At 39.7% G+C, this 13,624-nt stretch overlaps 1 protein-coding gene across 1 annotated transcript in view; it reads right to left on the bottom strand.

Annotated features, from left to right (window-relative positions):
- The window catches only part of ALCAM (activated leukocyte cell adhesion molecule), a 129,294-nt gene that overhangs the window by 27,033 nt on the left and 88,637 nt on the right, over positions 1 to 13,624 (bottom strand). Inside the window, exons 8-11 of the mRNA XM_004706381.2 lie at positions 12,526 to 12,658; positions 3,191 to 3,303; positions 613 to 748; positions 372 to 505 (exon numbers count right to left, since the gene is read on the bottom strand). Coding sequence (XP_004706438.2) covers positions 372 to 505; positions 613 to 748; positions 3,191 to 3,303; positions 12,526 to 12,658 — 516 coding nt within the window. The remainder of the gene's footprint in view (positions 1 to 371; positions 506 to 612; positions 749 to 3,190; positions 3,304 to 12,525; positions 12,659 to 13,624) is intronic.

Here is a 13,624-nt window from a genome sequence, read left to right as displayed (position 1 = left end):
AGAAGCATATACAAAGTAAGGGAAGCCATTTAAGGTCTGGTGTATAAGTCTGTGGTGCCGAAAAGTGTGTCTTCCTATTTTTATCACCCAGGTTTCAAAAATGTATGAGCATGGAATAGCCTGCAATTTACAATCTTTAAAAAGAGTTGTAGACAAAACAAAGTAGTTAGTTCTTCCATTCTCCATGTTCTTGGGATTTAAGTTTTCTCTTTCAGGAATTGTTCTTTTGAGAAAACTAAGATGTTAACAAAAGCTTCCTCTGAGAACATACTGAGAACTGCATGTTAGTAACAAACAATCTTAGACTAAGTTTAGGTGCTTAAATCCCATCTCGGACCAGCTGCAGCATATAACAAGGAACAAATACTTGCTTGGTTTATGACGCTTCCACTGCCAGTAATTGTCCACTGTATAGCTGGCTTTGGAAAACCTTCCACATGGCAGGTTATGGTTTTAGACAGTCCACTGGGATCGGTTTTCTTTGTCATTTTGATTTGAGGTTTCCCTAAAATATCATTACAATGAAAAGTGTTGACTTGAGATCACAAAAGAAGTCCAAACCCCCACATTTTCCAAGAAAGAGTTGAACTGCTGTCCAAAGGGTCGTATTACCTTCTACAACCAGAGTCAGCGATGCTCTTTTCTTTAGCCCGCCAACCTCTTGCAGAGCACTCTCGCAGACATAGTTGCCGGCATCCTGATACCGCAGACTAGAGAACAAGGGGCTGGACCGGAGCCTGGCGCTGTCCTGATGCAACGGAAAGGGAATGACTGAGCACAGAGCAGTTCGTAGTCTCCAGCCCCTTGTTGGACAAAACTATTCCTCCTTAGAAAATGTAAGCCCTTTTCCCCCCTTAACAATAGGTGCTTTCAAAATATATATTTCCCCCTTTCTTACAGATTTGGGGAGTCAGACAGATAAGACTTTTATTTTAGACTCTGCCTTTATTTATAATTTGGAGCAAGTTCATAAACTTGGGAAACTCAGTCCTTTACTTGTAAAGTGAGGTAATAGTTGTACCACATGATATGACTCTTTTGTGAGAAAAATAATGTTTACATTCAAGGAAGTTCTCAATGGTATTAACGCCTTATTTTTAGTAGGAGGCAATGGTTTATATCCAGGTTAACATACATGGAAATAGTCAGTGGTGGGATTTAGTCATTTAACAACCAGTTTACTGCCCTGATGACTGTTTTAAGTATTTTGAAAGCAACAACAACAACAATATATACTGAAAGGCAGTTTATTATTTTAACATGGTTTCACAACAACCCTGTTGAGCAGTTGAGCATTGAAAATGTAAATTTGTGGTTTCCACATTCGCCGGCTGCACAGGCATCCACCTTTGAGAGAGCCATTTTAACAAGCATTTCGCCAAACTCAACAAAATACTGATGTATCAGTTCTGCCGAACTGGTGCAAACTAGCTGAATCCCACCACTGGAAACATATATGTAATGAAAGGCAAGCTTAAATGTCTGAGTTATTTTAATATGATACAATTATCAGGGTAAGTGATCCATTACTAAGTCATGACAGTTATGTCAAGAATGATTTTCTACAGGGCTTTAAATCCAGATTAATAGGGTAACTCTCATCAACAGCAGAAATGTGATGCTTAATTTAACAATTACTTGACACACTGAAAATAATTCGATCTATTTTACCTGGACTTAAACTATTCCTCAGCAGACAACTAAACACAATCCTGATTGTGTGATTTTTGTCCATTATGCGTGCCCCCCATCCTCCATTACCTAACCTGAGAATATGGAAAAGCCATGTCCATTTTAAAAAAAATCAGTGGCTACGGACTTGATTCTGACTCCTGGAAGCTCCACGTATCTGAGAGCAGAAGACTGCTTCCTAGGGGTTTCAGTCACGGATCTTCTGGAAGTAGATCGCCAGGTCTTTCCTCCCTGGTGCCCACAGACAGACACCAACCTTTATCCTCTACAGCCATTGGCTTTAGCAGCCAAGCACATTAGCCATGTATTGACATCACCCAGGGACTTCATGACTGATATGGCTTAGCGAATGGGAACATAGTTTCTCTAGAGCTATGCCACATTGTTATTATAGTGTGTTCATATAATTATTGGTTTGTTGCCTAAAACTTGTCTATTCATTTGGCCAATGAATGCAACAAATGCGCATATTGAGCATGCAGGCAACGGAGTGGCACTTTAATTTGTGCAGTGGCCAAGAAGTTGAGGCGGGGTAACGAGAGTGTGGCCAAAAGAGCAAAATCAGAACCTGAGCTTTAATAAGAAAGCAATTAGTAAAGTAACTAGTACAGCAGAGGGATACGACATAATAGGTATCTTCATTAAGAAGAAATTCTTAATGTAAATTTCTCTCCAAGCTTTATAAAGATATTTTCAATCCTTATTTCCAAAGGGTTCATGAGGAACCACAGTCCTAACATTTTCCTTCATTGCAAACCTCACCTCGTATGATTGCTTATCAATCTTGCTCGTCCTAGGGACCTAGCACTCTACGGGTCTCCGCAGAACGGCTGACATTTCAGACGATTGCAGGAATAGGAGCACTTGCTCAAGAAAGGGTGACCCGACCTCTTTAGGTTCCAGGTATCCTGCTGCGGCCCCGGGAGAACACGACTCTGTTTCAAGGTGCTCCCCTTATCCAGTGGACTCCAAATTCAGAAACTGATGAGAACTTTTGCAAGCATGTAGGCAGAAATGTGCTCGGTGAAAGCAGAGTATTTAAATTACGTAATGTCTCCCCATTCCAACACGTCGGAGCTTCCTGGTGTCTCTACATTTTGTAAGGAGTATCATGGACAAAAGGGCAAAGGCCCTGTTTACTTCAAGGGTTATTATAATCATAAAGCACAATGTAGGCTAAGATAGCATACAACGTTTTGAGCTGTAAAGTATATGACTGTACATGAGTCTGTGAAAATTATTTAATATCTGTTCATAATTACAGTAGCAGCCTCAAATAGTTTCGGAGCCTCAATTAAAGACACACAGGTTGGGATTACCTCTAAACTGGCACTGGGGTTTGATTTGTGTTATTGAGGGAGGGCCTGAGTGTACTGGGATTTGAGTATGATGTATAAGCATATTGTTCAAGAATGTACATTTTTTCAGATATAAGATGAAAAAGAAACCTAAAAAAGGAAATTCTAACAGTCAGACATTGCCACGAAATATTACTTACTTTCATCCACACCACAGTCGCATTCCTACTAGCAGAGACCGTGCATGATACGGGCAGGGCATCACCGATCTGCTTAGTTACTTCCCCACTTGGATTTAAGGACAAGTCCAAATCTGTGAAGCACAAAATCTGTTTGAAATGCAAGCTCGGGGCAAGCAGAATGGTCTCAGTATTTTAGAGACGGAAACGGGGGGAATCTCCTCACTGAACTTGAAAATTCAGAAGTGATTTACGTGACGGAAGTAACTAGTGCGTTCCATAATCCGTCTTTTCAAGCCAGCTTTGAAGCCAAGTTGAACATGCGAATGGCCCATCTAATTGAAAATGATTTGTCTTTAATGTGATTGTGGATTTGAGTATGTCAACATTATTCAGCTAAGGCTCATTGCCTTAAGAAAAAAACAACAACTCATATCACCTTTGGAAGAAAATAAAGAAAGATGATGATGAAAAGATAAATGTTATAAAAGCGTTGATAACGTTGATAATGCCAGATAGGCCTCAGGCATCTCAGTGAGTCAGCGTGGACTCGCTGGCAGTGGGTCATGCAGGCAGCAGGCGATAGATGGTAAAACTGTGAGGTCGTCCGCTGTTCCCGCACACCGCATCCTATGTCAGACTTAAATAGATTTTAAAATGTTACTCCATTTCCCATGCAACTCGAAGTTAAAATAGGATCTTTTGTTATATGTCAGAAAATGTTATTTTTTAAGAATATAAAGACACATTGAAGGATGTAGAATCTTTCAAATGGAAAATAATTTCTACATAAATTAGAGGAAAATCCATTTCAGTTTAACATTTATTGTATTGTTAGTATGTACCAAGCATCCATAGGAGATACAGAGATGCATGAGCTTACAATTTTGTGAAACAGAGCAATATGCAACCAACTGACTGTAATACAAGGCAGTATGAAATCAATACCTAGCAGCCAAATGATCAGATTATAAACTCATTATATGTTTGTTGAAATATTAAAAGATGGACAATAAACAGGGGTACAAGGAAAGACTGATGGTAATGTGTGGTGGAAGGCCTAAAATGATGTTTCAATATACGTACTGCCTGCACATCTGGTGGAACTGAGGGGGGCTCGGCTGGCTGACCCATAAGCTCCTTTCCCCATTTGCTCCCTTGAGCAAGTTCCACTGACCAAATACTCCTCCTTGTCACGAGCACTGCATGTGCTCCTGTTGATTGAACAGTGAGCTTCAGTGCCCTCCCTGTCTGCCTGCAGAATTGTTCAAACAACCAGTCATCCTCTTGCGGGAACCAGAGGCCTCCTTCCATTCCTCTTGATTCTACAAAACTTGCCTCTCACCAGCCCTGGTTGCTCACTCGATACCCGAATGACACTTCCTGTGACCTTATTGATCCTCTTCCCCTGGGCAATGAGTACATTTGAACTAATGAGTTACCAGTGATCTCATTGTGTGTTCAGTCCTCCCCATAATCCTTGAGTGGAAAACAAGGGGGTGAAGAGAAGACAGTTAAAACAGAATGTGGAGAACAGAGTCAAACTGGGAATTAAACAGTAATAAAGTCTTTGCATAGCCTGTACTTTCTGTCCAGGGACCTGGATGTTTGAAAGAGTTTTAATGGGTGAAAGTGTAGGGGGAAAAATGTTCCCACACAGGCAAAAGCCAAGGGAGGTAGAGCTTGGCTGATTTCACAATGGTAATTTTAACTCTGTATGGGATCTTGGTGGCTCTGTTAGGTGCTGGGACTAGATAGAGGGACTTTATTCGACCTCTGCTTCTTCTCAGCTGTATATATTATAATTACAACTTGTTTTAAATGTTTCTCTTTTGTCTTAGACTGCGAACACCATGAACGTAGGGCCCGTGCCTTGGTTTGCCACTCGTGTAACTTTAACACCTGCCACAGGTGGTGGTCTTTCAGAAACTACTGTTGAATAAGTTGAGATAAGAAGAGTACTTTCTCAGTTTAGGTAATGAGTTCACCATTTCATATCTGAGTGATTTCCTTGGAATTTTTCAGTGAATTATATTTGGACTTTTAAAAAAATAGTGTGGGTTAGAAGACTTCATTAGCTGGACAGTTAACTTGACAGTTAATAACAGAATAATTGATTTTAAGTGATGATGATAGATTTCATCAATGTTGATCAAGAATCTATGTAAGGGGGTACCCCCCACCAACGGAATTTTTTTTTCAAAGCTATGTATTTAATTTTGGTTTTACAAAACACCCTAATCACCTTCTAAGTACTCTCCATTACACTTAATACATTTGTCAAATCTACGATTCCAATCTTGGAAACATTTTTCAAACTCATTGGGATGGATGACAGCACCTCCCTTTTTTTCTTCACCTCTTCTACATCAACAAACAGCTGTCCTTTCATGTCCCTCTGCATTCACAGAAACAAAAAGAAGTCACATGGAGTGAGGTTAGGTGAGTAAGGTGAATGGGGCAAGAGAGGCATGCTGTATTTTGCCAAAAACCAGTGCACTGAGATGGCAGCATGAGCAGGTGCATTATCAGTTCCCTGTCTGCCACAAATCAGGTGTTTTTTGATGCACACTGTGATGCAATATGTTCGGCACCTCTAAATAAAAAGCTCGATTAACAGTATGAGCTGATAGAACGAACTCCAAATGCACTACAAGATGACATATTCATCCATTCAAGAAGTTGATGACGTCCAGAATGAGGTTTGTCATCAATAGACATTTCACCTCTTTTGAAACAAGACAACCACTCATACACATGACCTTTCCCATAGTGATGTCCTTGTAAGCTGTGGTCAACATCACAACAGTTCCTGAGCAGGAGACAAAATTTCACCGCCACACGCTGTTCTCTTAAATCAGCCACCACACAAAAACAAAAAGCAAAACTGCTCTTATGAAAAAAAATTCACTATGACCAGAGAGACATTTCCTGGGTGATGCCACTGGGTGCACTAATTCAAAGGGAGTTGTAGGATGTTCGCCTAAGGGGAACAATGTGTACTACAAAAGCTCCACCCAGTGGAGCTTTATTCATTTGGGTGTGTGTGTTGGGGGTGGGGGTGGGTACTCCTTACACATGTTCATGAATTGGCAGAAGAATAGCTGCTGTTTCATGAGCAAATACGTTTCCCTGGACTGAAAGCTCTGATGAGAGGTGTGTTCTGCAACTTCATGTAGGTATGGATTATGCTCCTGTACCCAAATTCCCTTGGGTCACATAAGGAAAGCAAACATAGATGGAAAAATAAGATTTTTATGTTTTTCTATAGGATTTAGGATAAAGCATTGATCTATTTGATAATAAGTATGTTACTTATTGTCACAGAGGTACAATGTAACTATTTTGAAGACTTAGTCCTTATTAGCTTGCCTTTTATGGCTCCCTCCCAGCCTGGTCTACAGGTACTTGGAATAACAGCACTGTCATTTTAACGTTCCATGTTGCTAGCATGTTTTAAACATAAGCATGCCAGACCATCTTCCAGGCACTGGATTATTAGTTATTAACACAAAGTGCTCACGGGTAATAACATCAGAGAATTATTCAACAGGAAAGTCTAAATATTTTTAAAAATATGGTAAAAATTCTATTTTTATTCCTTTACATGTATATATAATATATATATATATATGCCTTTCCCATGAACAGTCCAGGAGAAATGGTCTCGTGACTGCTTGAGAGAAAGCAGCACTGTTGTTATGCTGAGCGGTCACTGCTTTGCTGTAACTGGCCTCTGGTGACAGCCACATTCAGATCTGCCTATGAATATGGAGCAAAGAAATGGCCTAGCTGTGAACAGTTTTTTTTGTAACAGACCAATGTTTTCTCAGGACTCCCGATGGTGTGCGCCCAACATCAAACACTCAAAGCAACCATCCGGTTTTACTATTCCCCAAAGTGCCTCTCTATCTCCTTTCCATTTCTGCTCCCCTTGCAAACGGCTTTAAGCATGATCAACACTTACAGCCATTGCCCCAGGACAACTTCTGAAACATCTTTTCAGTTTTTAAACTAGAAACACCTCACCCTGAATGCAATCTTAGTGGCTCATAGCTAGAGGACATTTTAGTGATGAAGCTGTGGGTGCAAAGACTTATTTTAAAATGTTGGTTAGGAGTGCCACACAGACCGGGCAATGTGTGCATCCCGGTGTCCTCCCAAACAGTCCAAGTCAGCTTCCTGTCAACATGGTGCCCTTCCATAGGTAGATCAATAATATGGTCATGAATTCCGCCCCCTCCGCCGCCAATCAATTAAAATAAGTCTGTTTTGTATGCTTGCTTTTCTGGATATCTGTTTCCTACTACCCTGGGGTAAAGGTAACTCTTTTTCATAGCTGGAGATTAAAAGCAGGTTTAAAAACAGTAGACTAATGAAGGGAAATGGTTGTGGTGATTTTTTAAATCCCTTTTCGTTGTTGCCAGGCATCTCTGAGTTAGCTCTGACTCACAGCAGCCCTATGTGTAGCAGAGCACAGCACTGACTGGCCGGGCTCGGCCTTCACAGCTGTGCTATGTTTGAGTGCATTGTTGAAGCAACTGTGCCAATCCATCTTGTGAAAAGTCTTCCTCTTTATTGCCGTCTCTCTATTTTACTGAGCATATGAGTCTCTCCTGATAATATGTCCAAGTATGTAAGATGAAGTCTTGCCAACCTTGCTTCTCAGGGCCATTTTGGGTATACTTCTAAGTTTGCTTGTTCCTCTGGGAGTCCACAGTGATTTCAGTCATGGTCACTCACACCATCATTCAAATGCATCAGTTCTTTTCAGTCTGCTTCATTCATTGTCCATTTGTTGCATGTATGTGAGGCAAATAATAATAGCATGGCTTGGGTCCAGTTACAGCCTTGCTCGTTTAGAGTTTTAAAAGGGCTTGCACAGTAGATTTGCCCAATGCAATATGTCTTCTGACTTTTTAACTGCTATTTGCATGAGCATCAATTGGGAATCGCAGTAAAATGAAATTCTTGATTATTTCAAACTCTTTTAGGTTTATCATGGTGCTATCAATTGGTCCAGTTTTTAGGATTTGTATTTTCTTTATAGTGAATGACATTCCATACTGAAGGTTGCAATTTTTGAATTTCATTAGCATGTGCTAATGAGTTTGAGCAGGTTCTCCTCAGTTTCAGCAAGCAAATCCATGTCCTTTGCACACCTCAGATTACTAATGTCTTCCTTCTCTTCTGTTGCAGCATTCTTTGTCATACAGTCAAATGTCTTCGAGTATTTGTTCAACATACAGATTGAATCAATACAGTAAAAGCATACCACCCTGACATACACCTTTCCTGATTTTAATATATGATGTATGCCTTGTGTGATTTGAATGATTGCCTGTTGGTTCCACATGAGCACAATGAAATGTTCTAGAATCCCCAATTCTTCTCAATATTATCTTTTGTTTGTGACGATTCACATGGTCAAGTGCCTTGATATAGCCAATAAAACACAAATAAATATATTTCTGGTATTCTCTGATCTATCTGATATCAACAATGTTATCATTCATACCACATCTTCTTTTGAATCCAGCGAGAAATTCTTCCAGCTCCTGTCTATGTACTGGTCCAGATATTTTAAATATTAGGTTCAGTACAATTCTCCTTGTATGCAGTATTAATGATATTACATTGCTTGATAATTTCTGCATTCTGTTGCATCACCTTTTTGGACTTGATACAAATATGGATCTCTGCCAGAGGGTCGGCCAGGGAGTTGTCTTCCAAATTTCATGGTGTAGAGGACTGAGTGCTTCATTAGCTTTCTGAATCATTTCAATTGGTGCCCCATCAATTCCTGGAGCCTTGTTTATTTGTTTGTTTTCTTTTTACCATTGCCTTCAGTACAGCTTAGACTTATTTTTTAAATATCATTTGTTCTTGATTAAGTGCTACTCCTGTAAATGTTTGAACACTGGCCAGTTGGTAAAATGACTGTGTGTTTCCTCCTCCTTCTTGTTCTTTTTCTTCATTTCCGTCATCATCATCATCACCATTTTATTAGGACATAATCCAGATACCATATCATTTACTAGTTTAGTCATATCAAGCAGTGTTGTAAAATCACTATCACAATCTTTTTAAAAGCATTCCTTTCCTTCTTGTACTCCTTGATATCAGCACCATATTACCAACCAGGAACCCTTATTCCACTTATCATCTCTATAGATTTACCCAATCGGCGTTTCATATATCGAGAAACAGTGAAATATATGAGAGTCAAGAATGTGGTTTCTTGCATCATTCAATATTTGGTCTATGAAATCCTTCAATATTGCAACATGAGACTTTCATTTTACTCCACTTTTTTTAGCATGAGATAGGAGAAGCATGTTCTTCATTTTTTGGCTTTCTCGCTCTTGGTTTTTGCACATTTCCTTGTAATATTCTACTTTGTCTTCTTTATCTGTCCCTTGACGTTTTCTAGTCTGCTCTTTGACATTACTATTTCTTCTGTTGGCTTCAGCTATTCTAGAGTGAGCTTCAGCATCTCAACAGACACTCACTTTGAACTTCTCTTTGTCTCTTTTCTTCTTAATGAACTTTTGCTTTCTTCATGCCTGATGGTCTTGATGCCATTCCATAACTCACTAAGTCTTTGGTCATTAGTGTTCAATGTGCCAAATCTATTTTTGAGATGTTCCCTAAACTCAAATGGGATACACTTGAAATTGCATTTTGGTTCTGGTGGGATGTTTTAGTTTTCTTCAAAGTTGGCCCCTTACTTTGTTTTGGCTGATATTGGGCTTCTCCATTGACTCTTCCTACAGTTATGGTCAATCTGATTCCCATGTCAGGAGCCCTAGTGGCATACTGGTCACACATTAGACTATTTACTGCAAGGTCAGCAGTTCAAAACCATCAGCCACTCTTTGGGAGAAAGATGAAATTTTCTATTCCTTTAACGAGTTAGCCTTGAAACTCACAGGGGCAGTTTTACCTGTGTCCTACAGTGTTGCTATGAATTAGCACTGACTCGATAGCAGTGGGTTTAGGTTTCGTTTTTGTGTTTATGGTGGGGGCAGGGGCTGTGTACTCCAGAGTGGACATATACACTCACCACTTATGTGATTACAAAATAACATTCGCTATGGATGACACTGGAAGCCTACAATTCATTTGTCGGGTATATACACGGATCAAGCCTCTCTTGTGACCTTAGACTAGGGAAGTGAATGCCCTTGCTATCATGCAGAGTGCGTTGGGAAGTGGATTATTGCAGATGCACTTAGGTTAAAACTTCACATCTTCTCATTTGATCTCCCTATTGATCCACTTTAAATTTGTTCAAGGTTTTGGGATTTTCTGCTTTCATTTTGATTGAGGATTTCCTTTGTTTACTTTGTTACTGTTGTTTCTCTCCCACACCCTGGTATTTTTTCTCTATATGAAATCCAAGATAAGTAAATCTATAGAGACATTAGCTGGACTAATGGTTTCTTGGAGATAAGACAGGATTTTGGGGGGAAATGGGGAGCCAACAACAATTAGTATAAGAAAGAAGAAACTGTTCTAAAATTGATTGTGGTGATGATTATAAAACTATTTTTAAAATGATTGAACTATTGAATTGTATGATATGTGAATTATATGCCAATAAACCTATTAAAAATAAAGAAAAAATATTCACAACGAAGGAGTAGGTCTTGCAAAATTCTATCATGCAATCTCCAGTTTCCTTTCTATTACTAAAGCCAGTTTCAAACTAGTGGTCTTTCCTCTTTGTTTCCAATTTTTGTATTCCAATTACCAATAATAATGCATCTTAACTTTATGTTTGGTCAGGCTAAGAGGGAACAGATTGGTAGAATTCTTCAATTTCTTCAACAGTGGCCTTAGAAGTTGCTATGTAAATTTGAACAATAGCCATATTAACTGGACACCCTGTAGATGTATAGACATCATCTTAGTACAGTCAGCAATGTATCAAGACAGAGCTTTCAATGTTCCTTTGGACGATGATGTGATGCTGTTCTCTTGGGCTTGCATCCCCGACCTCGTAAGTTACATGACTGGCGACTCAACATGGCCAATACCAGTTCATTTCAGCTCACGAATGCCCAGGATATCAATCTTTATGAATACTATTTCATCCTTTATGGTTTCCAAATTTCTTAGATTCATACTTTGTACATGTCAATTTCTGATTCTTACTTTATGTAAGCAGTTGTATCTTTTTATTTTGAATCATGTCCTAGCCTTAAATAAAGGTCCCCAAAGCTATCCTCTATCCGTGCCATGATGGCAGACTCTACTTTGAGGAGGCAGCTCTTTCACAGTCTTACTTTAAGGTTCTTCTAACCTGAGGAGCTCATCCTCCAGGAGTGTATCTGCCAACATTCCGCTGCTCCTCCTAAAGCTTTCCATGGCTAATCCCTCAGAGAGAGAAACTCTACTTCTTCTTTATAGCCTATTCTCAGCCTGGACACACACTGAAACTTGTTCGCCTACTGAAACTTGTTCGCCTGGGGTGATCTTGCTGATATTTCACATAACAGTGGGATTCAGTATCACATCTAGTATCACAACAACACCACGCCACCACGGTACAATAAATGGAGTCAGGGGGTGGTTCGTTTTAGATAGTGTCTGTATAAGGAATGAATGATTTTAAATGGCACTCTTGGGTGAATGCTTCACTACTAATCTCAAAATCAGAGATTCAAACCCATCAGTCACTCCGTGAGGGAAAGATGAGGCTATTGTTACAGTTTTATAGCCTCAGAGACCCTGTGGCCAGAACTGATTGTTATGCAGGGGAGTTGATGCCATGACAGTCAGTTTGGCTCCTTCTCTTCTGAGAAGCCCTGCTGGTGCAATAGTTAAAACATTCAGCGGCGAACCCAAAGAGCAGCTGCTCCACCAGAGGAAGAGGTGGCAGTCTGCGGTTGGAAGAAATCCAGCCTCTGCTGTCCTGCACTGTGATCTCGGATCACTGTGTATCGGGATCATAGACGTTATCAGTCTATAGTACGTCATGTGGCTTAGCTGTAATGGAAATCTTTTCTGGGACAAGTGCAAACCTTATGGGCTTCAAGATTATCTAAGTATTTTTTTTCTAAATGAAAGGATTAAGATTTGGGTAAATAATGTTTATTGGTGCCACAAATTAAGGATATTTAGGAAACAGATGGGTTTGCCTGCTGCCAGAGGTTGAAATGATCAAATCCACGCAGGGTTTAAACACTGCAGTGCAAAGTTGGACCCACGGGGAGCGGGCTTTGTTGGTCTTGAGTGAGTCCCCAGGAAGCAAGTAATTTACGAAACAGCTACTATTTACTTGACAACATAGCCAGGTTAGGATATTTGGGAGCTTTCAGGTGCAAATGACAATGAAGAAGGTGACTTACAGTGAACTGTGATGCCTGTTGAAGCAATCATGCTTTTTTTGTCTATCAGGGAGCATTTGTAGTCTCCTGTCGCATTACGTCTCACATCTGCCATTGTGTAAGCATTTGAGCTTCTTACTCCTTCTGGTTGGCCCTTTTGATAAAGGCAAAATTTCAGATGATTACACTTGGTAGCTACAATGAAAACAGTTATATTTTCTTGAAGAAAGTGGTATTTTCTCAGAACAGAAAAAAAAAGGGAGAGGTGTTGTTTCTTTGATTAGAAAAATAAGCTTACTTGTTTCTGATTTCTGGAGAAATAACTCATACTTTAGTTTTAAGGAACTTGAGGAGCTAATTTACATGGAATTCAAGATATTAACAGCATGGGTTGCGGTTCTATTTTCCAGCAGATTTTCTGGAAATTCCTTAATTACTTTTATATGTATGTTTTGATTAGCTCCTCTAAAAGATGTGAGACAGCTTGAAAAAAAACTATGTCAAGCATTATGTACATATTTTTAAGAAGGCAAGGGAGCAATGAAATAAGGAACAGAAGAGGCAACAGAAAACAAAGTAAAAGGAAAATTTAATAACTAATTGAGACCAGGAAGCACACAAGATACCTAAATGGACATGTTAGTACAAAACGATAATCAATAGACACTGTTGCTAAAACTGAGACACAAATGTAGCTTTAACATCCCTGATAGCCAAAGTGGAAACATACCCGTTACAAATATTCATTTGCATCTAAGACAGAAATAGCATGCCAATTTAATAGGAGAAACAGAGTTGTGTGTCAATATTTAAGTTTCATATTAGTCTCCTGTGTAATGTGGTGAATGATATTCATGAACACTACTGAATAATGTAGTGGATGCATCCCTGCCGAAAATACTTCCTTGGGTTGTATACGTCCCTCCATGGATGGTATTGTACACGTTAAACCCTGGAAGGCAGTTCTAGGGGAAAGCAAGCATGTGCTCTCAGACAGACGCTCCTCAAAGTCAGACTCCATCCCAGTATGAGCTCTAGAACGCCTTCGAGAGGAATGGTCCACATCGCACTCTGTCCACCTCTCTCTCCTACAGTACAGGTAAACATTGAGGACCACATC

The sequence above is a fragment of the Echinops telfairi genome, unplaced genomic scaffold (genome assembly GCF_000313985.2).
Source record: "Echinops telfairi isolate 266 unplaced genomic scaffold, ASM31398v2 ScPeMD7_6;HRSCAF=24_0, whole genome shotgun sequence".
NCBI classification, from domain to species: domain Eukaryota; kingdom Metazoa; phylum Chordata; class Mammalia; order Afrosoricida; family Tenrecidae; genus Echinops; species Echinops telfairi.
The sequence above is the reverse complement of the archived record's forward strand: the minus strand, read 5'-3'. Positions and strand labels throughout refer to the sequence as shown.